Consider the following 19,028-nt stretch of genomic DNA (forward strand, 5'->3'; position numbering starts at 1 on the left):
TGCTCCCCCTTCAGGGGGAGACAGAGACAGTCTCTGTTCCTATTACTATGGAACCCACTTGCACACTGAGCTGCCATGGGCATGCCATGTGCAGGGGTTCTAGGTTATCTCCATGAATGGTCCTTGGTTGGAGTATCAGTCTCAGAAAAGACCCCTGGGCTCAAATTTTTTGGTTCCATTGCTCTCCTTGTAGAGCTCCTGTCCTCTCCAGGTCTATTTCCCACTATTTCCCACTTCTTACATAAGATTTCCTGCACTCTGCCCAAAGGTTGGCCATAAGTTTCAGCATCTGCTTTGATACCCTGCAGGGTAAAGCCTTTCGGAGGCCCTCTGTGGCAGGCTCCTGTCCTGTTCCCTGTTTTCTCCTTCTTCTGATGTCCATCCTCTTTGCCTTTCTGAATGGGGATTGAGCATTTTAGCCGGAGTCCTCCTTATTGATTACTTTAAGTGTACAGATTTTAGTAGGTTTATCCTATATTATATGTCTAATATCCACTTACGAGTGAGTATATACCCTGTGTGTCTTTCTGCTTCTGGGATACTGCACTCAGGATGATCTTTTCCAGTTCCTACCATTTATCTGCAAATTTCATGATTTCCTTGTTTTTTTTTTTATTGCTGAGTAGTATTCCATTGTATAGATTTACCATAATTTCTGTATCCATTCCTCAGTTGAGGGACATCTGGGTTGTTTCCAGGTTCTGGCTATTACAAATAAAGCTGCTACAAACATGGTTGAGCAAATGTCCTTATTGTATACTTGAGCATCTTTTGGATATATGCCTAGGCGTGGTATAGCTGGATCTTGAGGAAGCACTATTTCTAATTGTCTGAGAAAGCGCCAGATTGATTTCCAAGGTGGTTGTACAAGTTTATATTCCCACCAGCTGTGAAGGAGGGTTCTCTTTTCTCCACAACTTCTTTAAATGAAATGGACAATTTTCTTGACCGATTCCACTTGCCAAAGCTGAATCAAGACCAGGTAAATCAATTAAATAGTCCTATAACCCCTAAGGAAATAGAAGCAGTTATTAAAAGTCTCCCCTGCAATAAAAGCTCAGGGCCAGATGGTTTCAGCAGAGAATTATACCAGACCTTCAAAGAAGAGCTAACACCAGTACTCTTCCAACTATTCCACAAAATAGAAACAGAAGGAACACTACCAAACTCATTCTATGAAGCCACAGTCACCTTGGTACCTAATAATTTTTAATTCCACTAAAAATAAGCACATCTCTCTTTGGTCTTTCATATTTCAATGACTGTCATTAATATACATTCAATTATGTACATCAAAAAATAGGAATGTTTTCAAATATTTCTTCACCTGTATTCAACCTATCACCATGTCCTAAAGGTTAAATTTACAAAATATATAATATTCCAACATCTGTAAAGCTTCATCTACATGATCCTAGTCCAATCCATCCTCATTTCTCAGCCAGGTTAGGAGTTGATGTACTTTTTAATGTAGAAGACCAGATAGTAAATGTTTTTGCTTTGCAGAACACAGTGTCTGTTACAACCGTTATAGAAGTATTTGAAGGCAGGAAGAATAAATTGAGAAGGTTTCTGAGAGAGAGAGGGGGGATGGGAAGAGAGAGAGATTGATTTTAGGAAAAGTTGAATTTATTGCTGAAGGGAACATGAGGAAAAACTGACCAAGACCAAATATAAGAGTTTATATGACATTCAGTTGGAGGAAAGAAACAGAAACACAAGTGCTATGACCTAAGTGGTTGAACTGTTTAAAAATTCTGTTTGACGTGTATGGTGACCAATACCAGGACTATTAGAGAATGACGAGAAAGATCATTATGATGAGTTTGTGTTCATCACTCTGAAGACTGTGAGGGAAAGAATACTACAAATCACAACATGACAACTTCTGTCTTTTCCTTAGTGTTTGAGAGAACAGCTTCTGAAACAAATACCTGGAAAGCTTTCTGTTGCAAGAAAACTGAGATATGAGCCCTATTCTAGGTGGTTACATGTGCCACATATGTGCTCTCTCCCTAAGTTACACCCTTCACTACTGGACCTTCTCATAGAAATATATATTCTATAATTTCTTGTGTTTCGTAGGGATGCTATGTTGATGCAGTGTAAGAGTTTTTCTATATTCAGGATGCTGGATCTTTTTAATATAAAAGATTTGCAAATATCTGGGCCATTTTTTTATTTTAAAGTTTTAAAATTATTATTTTTAAGTGCGTGGGCATTTTGCTCGTGTGTAAATCTGTTCACCATCAGCATACAGTGCCTTCGCATCTCCTGAAACTAGAGTTACAGATGTTTGTGAGTCACCATATGAATGCTAGGAATTGAACCCAGTTCCTCTGGAAAAGCAGCCAGTGCTCTTAAATGCTGAAACATTACTCCAGCCCTTATTTATAATTTTTTTTGACACTGTCCTTTGAAAACCTTTAAACTTTCTTTGATTGCATGTGCTTTTGAGTCATAGCTAAGTAACCATTGCCTAATCCAAGGTCATAAAGACCACAACTTACGTTTTCTTATAGGAGACAAGAGAATGAAATTGAGTTTATAAACCTATGTGCTTACTCTGCAAGGATCAGTGTGGTGGCACGGTTAAAGGCTGTCCTGTGCAGTCTGGACTGTAGCTTAGGGCTATGAGACTTCCTGGGGATGGGCTGCTGTGTGACTGTAAGCAAGATGGTAAGGCTCAAGTTCACATAGCATTGGGAATGCTAGCGCTAGCCTCAAACTCGAGTCCACGCCTTTAATACAAGCAAATAACTTTACTTAGATTCCTGACAGGGCTCAGTACATCAAGTTCTTTATATAGTAGGCAAATAGTGCTAGATATATGTGATTATGACACAAATCGAGAGAACTATGTCTTTACAGTGGGACTCACATTAAATGAGGTGTTAGGATCATCAGGGAACAATTGTAGAGCTGGAGATATGTTAAAGGACTTAAAGGAAATTAAAATCACAACAAGTGGAACATATATTTTTTTTTTACTTTTATTATTTTTTTCTTGCAGCCATCTTTAATAATAAATTATTTGTAAAATGCAAATCCAACCATGTTCATATTTTATAGCAAGAGTCTTCTTCAGTTGCTTTATGCAAGTGGAGTTAAAGCCTGCACCTTTAGGTTTTCAATATACGTCCAGTCCAACGGATGATTTTTTTAGCTCTAATCTTCCTTGACTTTTCAAGTGCCATTCCAATAGTTAATTATTTCCTTCTAGTTGACAATCTGTCCTCCCTGGATGATGGACCACATTCACAGGCTGATCCTTCTAGGTCTTAGTCTGGAACAAGCCATTGTCTGGGAGCTGGCTTGTGGTCTCTTTTAAAAATTCTTTTTCTTTTTTTTAAAAAAATGTATTTATTTCTTTATAAATTACAGTTTATTCACTTTGTATCCCCTCTGTAGCCCCCTCACTCATTCCTCCCCCAATCCCACCCTCCCTTCCTCATCTCCTCCCATGCTCCTCTCCCAGTCCACTGATAGGGGTGGTCTTCCTCCCCTTTCCTCTGACCCTAGCTTATCAGGTCTCATCAGGACTGGCTGCATTGTTTTCCTCTGTGGCCTGGTAAGGCTGCTACCCCATTAGGGGGAAGTGATCAAAGAGCCAGCTACTGAGTTCATGTCAGAGACAGTCCCAGTTCCCTTACTAGAGAACCCACTTGGAGACTGAGTTGCCATGGGCTACAACTGTGCAGGGGTTCTACAGTATCTCCATGCATGGTCCTTGGTTGGAGTATCAGTCTCAGAAAAGACCACTGGGCCCAGTTTTTTGGTTCTGTTGCTCTCCTTGTGGAGCTCCTGTCCCCTCCAGGTCTTTCTATCTCCCACTTCTTTCATAAGATTCCCTGCTCTTTAATTACCTCCCCCTGAGGGGGAAGCAGCATTACCAGGCAACAGAAGAAGACACTGCAGCCACTCCTGATGAGACCTAATTGACTAGGATCAGAAGGAAGGAAAAGAAGTCCTCTCCTATCAGTGGACTTGGGGAGGGGCATGCATGCAGAGGGTGGAGTAACAGAGGGATTGGGAGGGGATGGGAGGAGGGAGCTGCAGAGGGGATACAAAGTGAATAAAGTGTAATTAATAAAGAATTAAAAAAAATATTCCCTGCACTCTGCCCTAAGTTTTGCTATGAGTGTCAGCATCTCCTTTGATTCCTTGCTGGGTAGAATCTTTCAATAGTTCTCTGTGGTATCATGAAATTTGCAGGCAAATGGTGGGAACCAGAAAAGATCATCCTGAGTGAGGTATCCCAGAAGCAGAAAGACACACATGGTATATACTCACTTATAAGTGGATTTTAGACATATAATGTAGGATAAACATACTAAAATCTGTACACCTAAGGAAGCTAAGCAAGAAGGAGGATCCTGGGTAAGATGATCAATCCTCACTCAGAAAGGCAAACGGGATGGACATTGGAAGAGGGAGAAAACAGGCAACAAGAAAGGAACATATTATTAAAGTGGCAGAAAGTAAAGATTCTGGAGAAGTATGCCAGAAATGATGAATTCACCGAATAAGCACAAGAAGTTGAACCTATATACGAAAAGCAGAATTTATCCTTAGGACAGGAAAGGAATGTGCAAAGCAGAGAGTGAGGGTCCTGTTAGTGAGAAACAGCTGGTATGGATGGTTGCCATCAAATGAGGATGTTTGAAAAACTTTGGGGCAGCTGTGCAGCTTAATGAAGTTCTTATGGTCATGGAACTCCAGATAATTCTGGGAATAGTTGAATACATTGCTTAATATAGTGGTTATGAAGCATCAGCAGTGTTGGCCCTAATTGGACAGCATCTGAATGGCTTCTTTAGTGTGGGGCCACAGTATACTTTCATGACCAGAAGATGGATTTTAACAACCTTTAACAGGCCCTCTGGACAGACACAAGATTCTAGCAATCAACGCTGCCGACTCTTACATCATGGACATTTGATTGTGTCACACGGAAGACATAGAGCATGTCAAGAAAAATCTCCAAGTCAACTTGGAAAATTTCAAAAATAATCTTGGAAATGGAGATAAATGCCTGTGGGGACATCACAGACAATGACATCACTGCTTGTGACATTCCAGAAACTGCTGGTACTTGCTCTTAAGTGATCTACCTGGAGTAAAAGATAAAGAAAATCTTGTTAACATCTTGTAGACAGCACTGGCTTTTTTAGAACTGAAATTAAGCCCTAAGTACAATTTCCTACTTCAGCACAAAGGACCTGTTGGTCCTAAATAGCAATAAGTATTTTGCAATCGCCAATAGAACTATGAAGATGTCGTGTGATGTTGCAGAAGTAGAGCAAGAAAGAGTGGTAAAAAGCAAACGTTCAGAAGTCACCAAAATTTGTTAGTTGAACCCAAGAAGTTGTGTGCATTTAATCGCTTAGAGAAAACTACAAATAATATTACGTACTCTAGGAGAACAGGACAGTTACTTCTACTGTACCATGTAAGCCCCATAATTATGCTATTGACTACTGTCAGTACAGTAAGGCAAGAATCAATAAATAGCAGAAGGAAGATGTAAAATATATTTCTTTGAATGGAAAATAATATTTTATGCAGAAAAATTTAAATGTACAAAATTAACTAAACTATAAGATGAATTTAGACAGGAGCCTTGCATAACTGTCTTCTGAAAGGCTTCATCCGGCAGTTGATGGAAATAGATGCGGAGACCCACAGCCAGACAATAGGTGGAACTCAGGGAGTGTTGTGAGTCCCTGGGGGTGAGTGGGGAGGGAAGGAAGGATTGAGGGAGAAGGAGGGGTCAAGGGCACCACAAGAAGACCTAGAGTAAACTAACCTGGGCCCATGGAGGCTCACAGAGCACCAACCAAAGAGCATGCATGGGCTAGATCTAGACCCCATACACATATGTAGCAGATGTGCAGCTTGTTCTTCATTCGAATCCTCTGACAATTAGAGTGAGGGGGGCTGTCTCTGACTCTGTTGACTGCCTTTGGATCCCTCTCACACAGCAGGGCTGCCTTGACTGGCCTCAGTGGGAGAGGATGTGCCTAGTCCTGTTGCAACTTGATGTACCAGGGTGGGTTAGTACCCAGGGTGAGCTCCCCCTCCTGCTTCTCTGAGGATAAAGGGATGGGGGAATGGGAGAGGGGATATGAGGGTGGGGCTGGGAGGAAATGAGGGAAGGAGGCTGCAATCAGGCTGTAAAGTGAATAATAAGAAAATGTGTTGAAGATCAGCAATAAACATAAAGTACTAACTGAAAGACAATAAATCAACATGAGTTGTCAGCTACTAAAGATTTTACAGGAGCCAAAGCAAGTTAGGCTATTTTAAAAACTACTTACAGATCTATTAGAGTAAATATATACATACTCTATGCTTTAGCAGTTCTACTACTATGCATTTGTCATTAAAATGAAAATGCTGTGTGGAAATCTATTTCTGAGCTCAGTGGCTTAAAACAATATTGATTCACAGATGCAACTACATTGCACTAGTGTTTGTCTGGTGTAGAAGAATTTTAATCCATGGCTGCTCTGTCAAGGAATCACACCAATCACCTTCTAGGTCTATGTGTTATGGCAGGAATACTGACACTCCCTTAATACACACCTTTAATCCCAAATAACAAATGTAAGGTTAATTTATAGAAGGAAGCAGCCATGTTTGAAAATGATGTCTGATTAAGGGCTAGACAAAGCTATGGATCAGAGAATGACCCAGAAGATTAAAACATATTGCCAGGATTAGTTTGAGGCCAGGCAGAGCAATTCAGTCAGAAGCCAAGAGAAGACAGTTTGAACTAGTCAGCTTGGAGAGGAGTTTAGGTTAGAACTGCTGAATTGAACCAGCCAGCGAGCATTCAGAAAGCACTATATCAGCTTGGAAATGGCCCTTATCTCATCCCCTCAGTTGAGGAAATAAAAGCAATATTTACAGTCTAGGCTTATTAGAGGACAGACTCATCTGACTGATCTTCTGCTTCCTGTGGCTTGTGTTACAGTCATGTGAAACTGGATCTGCTTTGAAGGAAAAAGCTGGGAGTTTAACTGGAGCTTTTAGCTGGAGTGCCCTTGTGCCTTTGTTTGTGGGCTCTGTGCATAAACTGAGCCTCTCATAGCACAGGAGGTGGATTCCTAAAAGACATTTTCCAAAAACACATGGGATTTTGCAGGTCTAAACTGCTGATCCTCTCTCACGTTAAACAGGAGCATTTCTTTGAAATTATATTGCTCCACGGAGATTATTCAAATTAAAAATTATGCACATATATAATTAGATGCCACATCTCACAGTGAAAAGTGGTGATAACTTTATGCTGATATCTTTCCTACCATACACCAAAGAAATTTTATGATCACGAGTATAGTGCAATGCACTTGTGGAAGTAATGACTTGGGGAATCCGTTCTCTTCTACCACGTGAGTCCTAGGGTCTTGCATTCAGGCCATCGGTCTTGGCCATAGGCACCTTTACTCACTGAGCCATCTCACTGGCTCCATAATAGCCAACCTTTTAACTGTAAAAGGAAAATTATTCAGATCTATATGCATAGATGGATAAGTAAATAATACTGACACATTTGTATAACTGAACACTTCATTGAATTCTTCAGTGACTAGTCAATGGGACAAAAAAAAAATGTGTTACAAGTATTCATGATAACATGAATGAATCTCAAGGGCATTAAGCTGAACAAAAGTAGCCCTGCACAAAAGACCATGTGAAAGCTAGGAGTGGCAAAACTAACACTGAAAATAGTAGTGGTTTCTTCTTCAGAAGAGAGATTGTGTGTGTGTGTGTGTGTGTGTGTGTAAATAACACTTGTTTTACTGGAGAGTGAGAATGTTCTGTCTTGAGTAACTATTGACAGTTTTAAAAACTCACAGACTGTACCTGGAAGATGTGTGCATTTCATTATGTAAATTTTACCTTAATTTAAATGTGCTATACAATTATTTTAAAAGTGTTTATAGCTGCTCCACCTGTTCCTCTCAACAGTTTTACAGGGACCGTTTTTTAAGGTGCTCTTACGACTTTCAATATAAAGTTGTAGGAATGACTAGAAAATGGGAAGTCATGTAAATATTTATGGATGAAGAAGGATTTTTTTTCTATATAGGCTCTCATCTTGAGTAATTATTTTATTTTCAACTCACCACAGAATTCTGACTATACATTTTGATATAAAATTTCTTTTACCTATCTATTTAGATATCATTACCCCAAACTATGTTTTGTAGCCACATTGTAACAGATACCAGTCTTTTATGGTTCGTTCTAATACACCAACCACTATTATATTTCTATTTTCTATGATATAATACTTTCTCCTAACATTTATTGGTCTCAAATTTAAATTAGGCAACAAATAAGGATTTTCCCCAAAGCACATTCTGTTCCAAAGCAAATGACATAAAAGTCTGATTTACTAATAGCGAACTTTTTGGAAACCAAATGACTCAAAGTCTGACACTGAAGTCAGTCAATTTATTCTCTAGAGAGAACCGTGCCCTAAAGTTCAGGTGGCTAACAAGGTATTCATAATTTGACATTAGCCAAAATTTCTAGGATTTTGTGATTTGGGGCTTGGTGTTGCAACACATTTAATGTCAGTGAGAGCAATTTCCTAATTCCAGGTTCTTGTAAAATAACGTTTGAATGTCCTTGAGAGTAGTTACTCACTAGGAATTTGTAACCAGATTAACAAAAGATTAGTAGTCATGACTCGCCCATAAAACACACTTCAGGCTCATAAGTCACTGCCTTGAGTGCTGTCAAGTACAAAGTTTTTGATATATAGATTTTTTAAGTAATAAGAAAAGTAGATGTGTGACTGTAAAGGAAATACATAGATCATGCATAGATACCTAATATGCATAAATATGCACAATACGAATAATATGATAAATACAGAAATGCACCCCAATCTCTCCTGTTAGAGCAGTAAAGAAGTTTTACTATGTATTAAACAGGAGACGTATATTGACTTACACTGTGAGGCTTTGCAGAAGTAAATGCTCTGCCAATATATATATATATGCAGGTAGTGGTTATCAGATACTGCAGTTGATGTTAGCCAAGAGGCTGAGAAGCCGTGGCAATGGTGGTTGGAAACCACACGGCAAACAGCCATTACTAAACACAGTGTTAAATATCTAACTTCCTAATGAAGGACTCTTACAGAACCATCAAGTTCTTTTTCAAAGCTAGTAAATATTTTTAACATTTTAAAAATTATTTTACATGTCTGTATACGTACCCGGTACATATAAGCAACCCTGGAGGCCTGAAGGCGGCCTTGGCTCCCTTGCAGTTGGAGCTACAGGAAGTTGTGAGCTGCCGGATATATGTTCTTGGGACTGAACTTGGTCCTCTGCAATAGCAGCAAATGTTCTTTGCTCCTGAGCCACCTCATTAGCTCTTAAAATTAAATAGAGCAGCTACCATTAAAAAAGATCTTTATTTATTTATTTATTTATCTATTTAGTTAGTTATTTTAGCTTGGCACAGACTAAATTTCTGAGGAAAGCTATAAATTCTTCCTTTTCTGAGAAGCCCAAGGCTTTCAGAAACATTAAAAAATTTATTTCCTATCTTTCCCCTTCCCCATATTTATCAGCTGTTATTGTTCACAAAAAGCATTTAGGTTTGGGCATGTCTGCAAAAAGAGGCAGTGTGCATCTAAGCAGAAATTGGCAAGGATCTGGTTAGCTATAGTTACTGTATATCTCACTCAGTGTGGGCTCTGTCAAGGTTTCTTGATTTACTCTTTTCTCAAGTAGAATTACTCAGAAATGAATGGAAAGAAAATAATAGATAATGAACAAAAGAAGAAGAGGAGGAGAAAGGAGGAAATGTTCCTGATATTAACCTTAATGCTGAAAAAAAAATTTAAAACAAATTTATTCCCCAAGTGATCCTGCTTCTTCACTGGTGGTCAAGCCCAAGATGGAGGGAGGAACAGATTTACTGACATTGCAAAGTTAACCCGATAGGTACCGGCTTTTGCCTTCTGCATATGAGGAAGTGGCTTTTCCACAGCCACATACTTTTTTCCTTATACCGATATAGCAGCATCTTTAATTACTACACTAGGGTAATTAGAGTAACCCTATCACATTATTGACAATCAGCACAGTGTGACTTCATTAGATTTTCACCTCTGTCATTTTTCTCCAGCAAGGTCACAGAAAATGGGTGACGTGATCAATATTTTAGTTATAGTATTTTCCTTTCTTTAATATCAAGGGTTTATCTGGGCTCAGTAGTCTGGGCTTAATAGGGCAGACTATAAAGAATGAAAGTTATCATTTGAATTGTCTTTAGGAATAAGTAAGAAATAATTTCCAACATGAGAGTAAGCCAAACAAAAGCAGTAGACTTCTAAAAGTAGAGGGGTTAAAGGACAAGCAGCTCTCCTCACCTTTTCTCTTTAATTTCTCTTTAAGAGTTCGGAAAATAAAAAGCTACCCTCATTCCACATGATAAGATTCTCATAGACAACTCAGTAATGAACTTGAAACTTCGGACAGGTTATTGGAGGAGTAGAGGGCAATCAGCCTTGAGGTAGAATACACAGTGGACATTAATAAGGGATTATAAACTCTGTTTCATGAAGCAGTTATAGTGAGACTATTAGTCAAAGACAAGCATAGATAGACTGAGGAATTCAGTATTATGTTTGTTTGTTTTGTTTTATTGAGACAGGGTTTCTCTGTGTAGCCTTGGCTGTCCTGGACTCATTTTTGCAGACCAGGCTGGCCTTGAACTTACACAGATCCCCCTGCCTCTGCCTTCCTGAGTGCTGAGAATTCAGTAGTTGTAAATGTACCATTCAGTAATGCAATAAAGAGCTTTATCAGATTGTGGAGAGTGCCTGGGGGATGTGTACCAACAACCATGAAAAAAGCAGTTTGGAACCTGGAAACCATTAAAACGTTCTGGTAACAGATTTGCAAAGTGGCTCAGCTTCCACTTCTGCACTTACTTCTTTTACTGGCCTCGATTTCTGTGGCTAATTAAGAGTGAAGAAAGTTTCTCAACGGATCCAGTGTGTGGTTCAGAAAAGAATGCTCCTTAAAGTGGTTTGATTGCTGTGAGCCATTTCAAATGTCTTCACTCCTGTTAAGTAACTGTGACATTAAAAGTAAAATTAGATCATAAAAGGAAACACTTGGGGCTGAAAGGATGACAGTAGACTTTTTGGTTGCTTTGTTATTGTTGGGAATAACTAACACACAGCTTTCTTCTACTCTTTGGATGCAGTGTACTTACCACAGCTGACTCCATTAAATTGGCAACACCAAGCAATTGTGTTAAAGTGCTTTGGGCTCACCGGCATTAAAGCTGTCATTCTCAAACTCAAAGAATCTTTGGATTACCCACATTCTTACTTGTCCATGCATAAGCCAATGTCAGAGATGCCCACACAGGAGCCAGGCATGGCAGAAGGCCGGAACAATTTCATTGGAAGGCTAGGCAAGGTTACATACTGCTTCCTGATGAGTTTGGGCAACCCAACCATGTCCTTATAGACTGGACTTTCTATCACTAGAGTGTCAGCTACGGGCATATGTTTTTTTTTTCTCCTTGGTTCTGTAAGTAATCCACGAAAAATGGATTCAGAGTACACACCAGGTAAAAAACACACATCTCTAACAGTGTGAAGGGGAATTGTTACCCTCATTTTGTGGCCTTTACCCAATCTTATCACTTTGTGCCAAAACTAATTTGTATCCATGATTATATTTAAAATGGCATAACTGGAACGCACCTGGGTATGTACAAGTGTGTGTATGTGTGTACATGTATAGACACACTAAATACTCAACAGCTTATGTCACTAAACTAGAAGTCTTAGCATAATGTGGCTTATACTCTGTGGTTGAGTTTGCCCAATGTCAATAGTCAGTTTTAAAAAAATTGAAATTAAGCTTATCTTTTGTTTGTAGATACAGTCTAATCTCTAAATGGCCAGTTTAATATATCTACGTGCTGCTGGCTACAGATTGCCACTCCCCAGGATGAAGGATTATATTCCTTGAGTCAGGTGTGATGCTGATAGTTATCAGGAAGCTGCTGGACTCACAACTTCCCATTAGCTTCTGACAGGGCCATCTCCAAACCTCCCAACTTCCTTCAGCTGGAACAAGTTTCCTTCCAGAATGGAAGTTCAAAAGTCTAAGACAGCTTCCTGCCCAGCAATGGAAGTGGTATTACTCCAAATGAGATGAGTGGAGTTGATAGAAGTTCTCACGGTTACAGAGGACAAGTAAAATAATTTCCTTCTGGGACTGCAGTCTTTCTACTATCATTTACAGACTACCTCTGCCAGCCTAGTATGAGGCCAGAGGTTTTGAGAACTATCCAGAGGAGCTGTGGTGATATCTCTGAAAAAGAAAGCCAACACAGCACTTACTGTGATAGCCATGGCTGCCCTAGTGCTAAGACCTTTAGTTACTGGAAGTCACCCATCTTTCATCGTCAGGAGGTCTTTTCAGGCTACAGAGCATCTTTAACTTCCCATGAACAGCGAAAAGCCTGAAGCCCCACCCAAGCCCCCAGAAGGCTCTCCGGGAAGCATCTCTCCCTACTCCAAGAAGTTGGTTGGGGGATGGATGCAATCTTGCTGGCGAATTTATTTAATCCAGGGAGCAAACTCACAGATGAGGGTCTCTGTTGCTTGCACCTCCTTCAGCTTCTACAAACTTCATCAAATCTGAGCCTGGCAGAGGAGCCTCACCAGAAAGCACACCAAGGAACCTCTGGTACTTCTTCAGTCTGGAATCACCTTGCTCATGAAGAACAAAACCACTCCTAATTGAACAAGCAAAAAGAAGTATTTTTCATCCTTCCAAAGCAATTTCCTGCGTGATTTGTGAAGATTTTGTTTACTAAGCCAACTAGGACACACACACACACACACACACACACACACACACACATACACACATACACACACACACACACACACACACACTTGCTAAATTATAGGCATAGGACTTTCAGTAAGCAGCTTTTATTTTGAAGGGCATTCCTGCTGCTGGTTTAAAGTAAAGACACTGTCATCATATTTTCTTGGCTTTCAGAACTGGCAGAATCCCAAAGAATCATTAAGTAACCCATGTATAAGGGGAGGAAAACTTTTTTTTTTTCCTTTTAGTTCAGTTCTAGTCAGGGTTTACATTTCCTGAATGAAAAATAGTCTTCATATTTTTAAACATACACTTTAAATTTATTTTTATTCATGAGTGTCTGTGCATGTCTACTTATCTGTATGTGCACCAAGTGGGTACAGGTCCCCACGGATGCCAGAAGGATGTGGGATCCCCTGGAACTGGACTTAGAGGAGTTTGTGAGCCACCATGTGGCTCTGGAGGGACCAAACCTCGGTCTGCTGCATGAGCAAACAGTTCTCTTAATTGCTGAGCCATCTCCCCAGGGCCAACAATAGTGTTTGCAATAATAACGGTTAAAATCCCACGCAAGGTTTTTCTAAAGTCAAACCTCACTCCTTTGGCTCCAGTCTTCTACATGGAAAGGAAGGATATCCGCAGAGCAGAGGTCCGTTCTAGCTGTGAAAGCTGTCCTTAGGGAGCCCTGACACAGCAGCAGCCTTCTGCTCCAGGGGCGGGACTACAACCCTCTCCTCTGATTTGGCAAAGGGCCACTCCTCCTAGCCGTCCTCCTCCCCAGCTCAGGCCCTCTGGCCCCCTCCCCCCGCCCCATACCCCTCCCTCCCCAATCAACTCCAAGTCCAGGGAATTTCCCCGAGCATCTCCAAGCTTGAGTTTCCTGCCTGGAGGAAGGGGCAAGGGCAGATAAAAGGGGCCCAGCGGGTTTGAGAACACCACAGTGCTCTAGAGCCTCAAATCTCCACACCTCCTCCAGCGTATCCCGAACCGGTGCTCGCGGGTCCAGGATCTTGTCCACAATGAGCCTCCTGCCCCGCCACTCTGCTCGCATCCCTGGTCATTCCGGCTCGCAGTTCACGCTGCTGGCGGTTCTGCTGATGCTCACCGTGTTGCAGCATTTAGCTGAAGGTGAGAGCGGCACCTGCGGGGACGCAGGGTGCCTGACACAACCCAGCGGGCCACCGCAGTCACCTGGTCCCAGGAGCAGGGAAAGGCTCTCCCAGCACCCTTCTCTAACCCTGTCTCCTCCACAGCTGCTCCTTCAGCCGTTGCTTCCAGAACAGAGCTGCGCTGTGTTTGCTTAACCATAACTTCAAGAATTAATCCCAAAATGATCCTTAATTTGGAGGTGATCGCGGCAGGTCCACAGTGCCCCACGGTGGAAGTCATGTGAGTTCTGATACTGCCCTGGCGCGGCAGGTGATCTTGGGGGAAGGAAGTACTTGGGTCCCTCCTCCCTGCCTCGGTCTCCAGTCACCATTGCTCACCTGCACATCCTCTTCTTTCCCTCTGCAGAGCTAAACTGAAGAGCCAGAAGGAGGTCTGTCTGGACCCAGAAGCTCCTTTGATAAAGAAAATCATTCAGAAAATATTGGACAGGTACTTGCTACCTTGGTCTTTGGGGTTTCTTAGTTTCTGCAGACTGGCAAAGTCTTTATTCTCTCTGTAGGATTTGAGATTCAGGTGCCACATTCTAAACTGGGCTTAGAATAAAAGGATTCAGAAGGAAAGGTGTTCCGGGGAAAGTATTTATTGCAAATTCCACATATTTGAGCAATAACCCAGAACACATTATTGGTGTGTGTGTGTGTGTGTGTGTGTGTGTGTGTGTGTGTGTGGTGTGGTGTGTTAGGCTACAGTGAGGAATTTTAGTTACTAATAAAACTGTTTTTCTCAACAGTGGAAATAAGAAAACTAAGAGGAATGCACGAGTTCTGGAAAAATCGTCCAGTAGTCAATAGAAACATTTCTGAGGAGTCTGTCTCCAATGAAGACAAGAAGAATGAGCTGAAACCCCCCCACCAATAATTTTCTTTGTGAACCCCCTGCTTTGAAGATGAAGTGGAAACTGTAGTCCTGGAAGCTCTCTGCTCATCTTACAAGTTTATTTTAGCAAAGCATTTCCTATTGTTGTTTCACTATCTGTTACACTATTGGAATATGTGGCACTTTAGTGTGTAAGCCAAGAATCATAGGTTGTTAACCTTTCAGAATGCCTTGAATTGAAGGTGACTATTGCATTGTGTCTCTAGAAAACGTGTGTGTGTGTGTGTGTGTGTGTGTGGTGTGTCTTGTAGTGTTCATGAGAAGGCTGTGGAGTTAACAGACCAATGAAGTTCTGTCAGAAGCTGTTGATGGAGATATGGTCATCCCTTCTCTCTCAAGAAATGGGAACTCTTTTGGTGTTGTTTCTTGGGTGTGTTAAGGAGCTTTCTTAACGTATGAGGCTGGGGTGGCATGTAACTTTTATATTAGAAAGCTGGTATGTCTTGCAGAAATCTGTGCAGAATACATTCCCTTATTTAGAATTTCTAAAAGTGTAAGTTCTAGAAGGGTTAATGTGTTCTCATCTTATAATTTTAGACATTTGATGTCTTCTTAGTATGGCATAATGTCATGACTTACTCATCAAGCTGTACACTATTTATCAACTCCTTATTAGTATTACTATTTGATCACGAAGTATATATTTTAGGTAGGTGAAGAAAGTAAGAAGTAGGTAAAATCCTTACCTATTTTTCATAAGAAACACATTTAAAGGTTATTTCTAGTGAGAGAAACTTTAGCAATATATATACACTTAAGAGTTTTGAAAACATACTTAATATGTCTGAATATGAACATATTGCTTTGCCTCTTCCAAACATATGTTTCATTGCTGAGGTAATTAGGTGTCTATAGTGTCTTTTAAAGAATTTTATTGCTTTGTTATAAGGAAATTAATGTATGCATCATTACACATTTTAAGATTATACATTTTAAAGTGTCTCATTTGTTCATATTACTTTTTTGAGAAAAAATAAAGTATCTCTAAATTTCATTTATGTTGTTTCTGATTTTTTATGATGGTGAATCTCATTACCCTGAATTCCACAAAAATAATCTGCAAGTTAACACCACAGCAGCTTTCTCCGGCAGCTTTCAGAAAGCCCCATTCCTCTAATTCCTTGCACTGTTTTAACCTCTCAGATCATCCCCTTTTGGCTATTCATTCTGGACATCAGAAGCTTCTGGGGACCTTAGAAAACACAAAGATGATAAGAGCTTCCTACCTTAAATCCTTGACCAGCTCTCTGCTCTAGTTCAGCTCTCAAGCTCGTGGATGGAAGGCTGAGACCCCAGCTTGCTGCCTTGGGAAGTGGAGCCCAGATGGGAAATTTAGATCATAATGAGCATTCCTTTAAAGGGGATGCGGGGACCCCAGCTCCTCATCTTTCTCTCCCCAACCTCCAAGATATGTGTGTGTGGAAATGTCTGTGTGCTCCATCATGCACACCTGCCAGAGATAAACCAACCGGTTGGTTTCAAGTCTTAATGCTTTATCTCTGGCAGGTGTGCATGGTGGAGTACCCAGACCTCTCTGCCACCAACAGAGCTAACAAAGCTGGAGGCCCACAGAGACTGAAGCAACAACCAAGGACCATGCATGGAGCAGACCTAAGACCCTGCCCAGATGTGGCCCATAGTCTCCATGTACATTCCCTAGTAAGGGAAGCAGGGGCTGTCTCTGACTTGCACTCTGTTGCCTGCTCCTGGACCACTTTTTCCTTGGCAGGGCAGTCTTACCAGGCCACAGAGGAAGAGGATACGGGCAGTCCTGATGAGACTTGATATGCTGAGGTCAGATGGTAGGAAAGGAGGGCTCCCCCTTTCTGAAGACTGGGGGAGGGAGTTGGGGGGAAGAAGGAGGGAGGGTGGGACCGGAAAGAGACAAGGGAGGGGCTAAGATTGGGATGTAAAGTGAATAACTTTAAAAAATTAATTAGAAAACAAGAATTGAACCCAAACCACAAAAGTTTAAAATTATGTGCCTCCTTTTGCCTTTTTAAGGTCAAGCATAGAAGACATTGTCTCAGTTAGACACAGAGCTAATTAGCATACTTCATATTTCTTAGACATAAAATAAAAGTTACAAAAGCCCGCCAAATAAGGCTGTCTCATACTTTGCATCTCTCTCACACCCTGTGCTGTTGGGCATTTGGTGCCCTGTTTCATTTGCTATGGCTCTACCTGCAAGAGGCTTGCTCCTTTTTCTGCCCACAAGACCAGACTTACTCATCTTTCACCATTTGGTTCCAGCAATGCCTCTTTTATGACATTTTTCCTTGCCTTTCCCAACTCAACATCTTTCAGATACCAGATCACTGAGTTACAACAAATGTTGCTTTGTTCTTGTTTGTTTATTTTTTTTTTCATCCTAATCTACAAAGAACTCTCCTAGAGCAGCCACCATGGTCTACCCATCTCTGTATCCCCGATGTGTGGCACAGACTAACTAAATGAATTAATAACATCTTAACCCAAGCAGTTGGCTACTGTCCTAAAGTCAGCAACTTGACTTTCTACTGTCCAGAAAGTCACTTTCTGGTAGGTGTTGGTTAACCTGCCTCTTTTCTTGCCTACAAGAAAACTCCCAACCCATAGCATCTCTCCCAGCATTCACTTGGCAGTCTTCCTCAGAACAACCTCTATCACCCAGCCCTAGATTAGGTTGCTCTTTGTTTTCTCATGGAATTTTGCGTTTTTTGTTTGTAACATTTTGTACACAGAAGTGTTTAGTGTCTGTCTATTCTGATGTCACTGTGATCTTCACGAGAGCAAGGGTAGTGTCTACCATCTCCACCGCAGTGCCTAACAAAAGTAGTTAGGGCACAGTAGATATTTATGATCTAGGCCAAAGAAGTGTCATTCTCTCTCCAGCATGAGGCAGTGATTTGTATAAATAGCAATACTAATTGCTGTATTATTAGTAACAGCAAAAGGAGGGTGTATTAATCTAACTCATACGCAAATATACACCAGCTATAACTGAACTCTTATATATTAATATTTGCGTGAATTTTCACACATTGTTGTGTATTAATATATTATTAGCTATATAAATCTTTACTTGTCTTTATCATATAATCTCTCTCATTACGTACAAAATATTGATTCACCTGATATGTTTTTCTAGCATCATATGCTGATGTGTCTGTGCAAAAGATGCAGAGGAAGACAGAGGGAGAGACACAAGGATATGAGACAGTCTAATAGTTTAAAAGGTATGCCTTTGTTGACAAGTTTTTCAGTGATACAGGAAAGTGGAAAATCCCTCTAAGTTTTAAAAAGCCATTAAACTTGCACAGTAGCTTCTTTAGTCTCTCAGATAATGTGTGTAATTATCCCATGAGTTGTAGGAAATGCCAACTTGTAGGAAATACCATGAATGCTTGAACTCTAAATTCTAGTGTTTTGAACAGTCTTTGAATAGAATGCTCTCTTATTATGTGTCTGTGAGTAATAAATGAAAACATAGCAAACACTTTTTGAATGACAAAATACAAGTTTGTGAATAAATGAACATTCCCAATTATTTTTGCCTTATCTGCATAATTTTGTTGTTGTTGGTTTTTTTTTACAAATTTATTTTTTTAATTAATTACAGTTTATTCACTTTGTATCCCAGTTGTAACCCCCTCTCTCATCCCCTTCCAATCCCACCCTCCCTCCTTCTTTTTCTCCTAGGACTCTATGTTGTTTTTTTCCAGATGTGAAACTTAAAAGTTTTGTTTGTTTCTAGACCACTGACTCACTGGAATTTGTATTTTACTGACAATTGTAGGTATCATAGACATTCTACAACTGGTCCTTCTATTGGGAACAAATGGGCTTCGTTACTGTCTGTGGGTTTATCCATCATAATCTACAAACAACTTTTCTAAATCAGCCACCATAGTCTACTTCTCTCTGCATCCCCAATGTGTGGCGCAGACTGAATAAATGAGCTAATAACATTCTAGCCCAAGCTATTGGATATTGTCCTAAAGTCAGCAACCTGGTTCGTGGTAGGTGTTGATTACTGTGCCTCTTTTTCCCGTGTCTACAGGAAAGCCAAACCATAGCATCTCAGTACCATGGTGTAGTCTATACAGA

General features: G+C 40.5%; 1 protein-coding gene and 1 long non-coding RNA gene across 2 annotated transcripts; one reads left to right on the plus strand and one right to left on the minus strand.

Annotated features, from left to right (window-relative positions):
* Positions 1-3,626: 3,626 nt before the first annotated feature.
* On the minus strand, positions 3,627-12,791 carry LOC132652818 (uncharacterized). The gene is made up of 3 exons (XR_009590374.1): positions 12,643-12,791; positions 10,967-11,111; positions 3,627-5,114 (listed from the first exon to the last, which is right to left on the minus strand). It is a non-coding gene; the product is annotated as an uncharacterized LOC132652818 (long non-coding RNA).
* A 1,023-nt stretch (positions 12,792-13,814) lies between these two features.
* Positions 13,815-15,933, plus strand: LOC110560486 (C-X-C motif chemokine 5-like). Its single transcript, XM_021656441.2, has 4 exons — positions 13,815-14,021; positions 14,147-14,282; positions 14,409-14,492; positions 14,794-15,933. The coding sequence occupies exons 1-4, from the start codon at positions 13,913-13,915 to the stop codon at positions 14,852-14,854; spliced, it is 390 nt and encodes a 129-aa protein (XP_021512116.1). The 5' UTR covers positions 13,815-13,912; the 3' UTR covers positions 14,855-15,933.
* The last annotated feature ends 3,095 nt before the right edge of the window (positions 15,934-19,028 follow it).

This window comes from Meriones unguiculatus, chromosome 3 (assembly GCF_030254825.1).
Source record: "Meriones unguiculatus strain TT.TT164.6M chromosome 3, Bangor_MerUng_6.1, whole genome shotgun sequence".
In the NCBI taxonomy this organism is placed as follows: Eukaryota; Metazoa; Chordata; class Mammalia; order Rodentia; family Muridae; genus Meriones; species Meriones unguiculatus.

What these genes read in the sequence shown, in the direction of transcription:
- LOC110560486 (XM_021656441.2), top strand. Translation starts at nt 13,913, where the DNA reads ATGAGCCTCCTGCCCCGCCACTCTGCTCGCATCCCTGGTCATTCCGGC. An exon ending in GTTGCAGCATTTAGCTGAAG is followed by an intron (nt 14,022 to 14,146) that starts GTGAGAGCGGCA and finishes TCTCCTCCACAG; the next exon opens with CTGCTCCTTCAGCCGTTGCT. An exon ending in ATTCAGAAAATATTGGACAG is followed by an intron (nt 14,493 to 14,793) that starts GTACTTGCTACC and finishes TTTTCTCAACAG; the next exon opens with TGGAAATAAGAAAACTAAGA.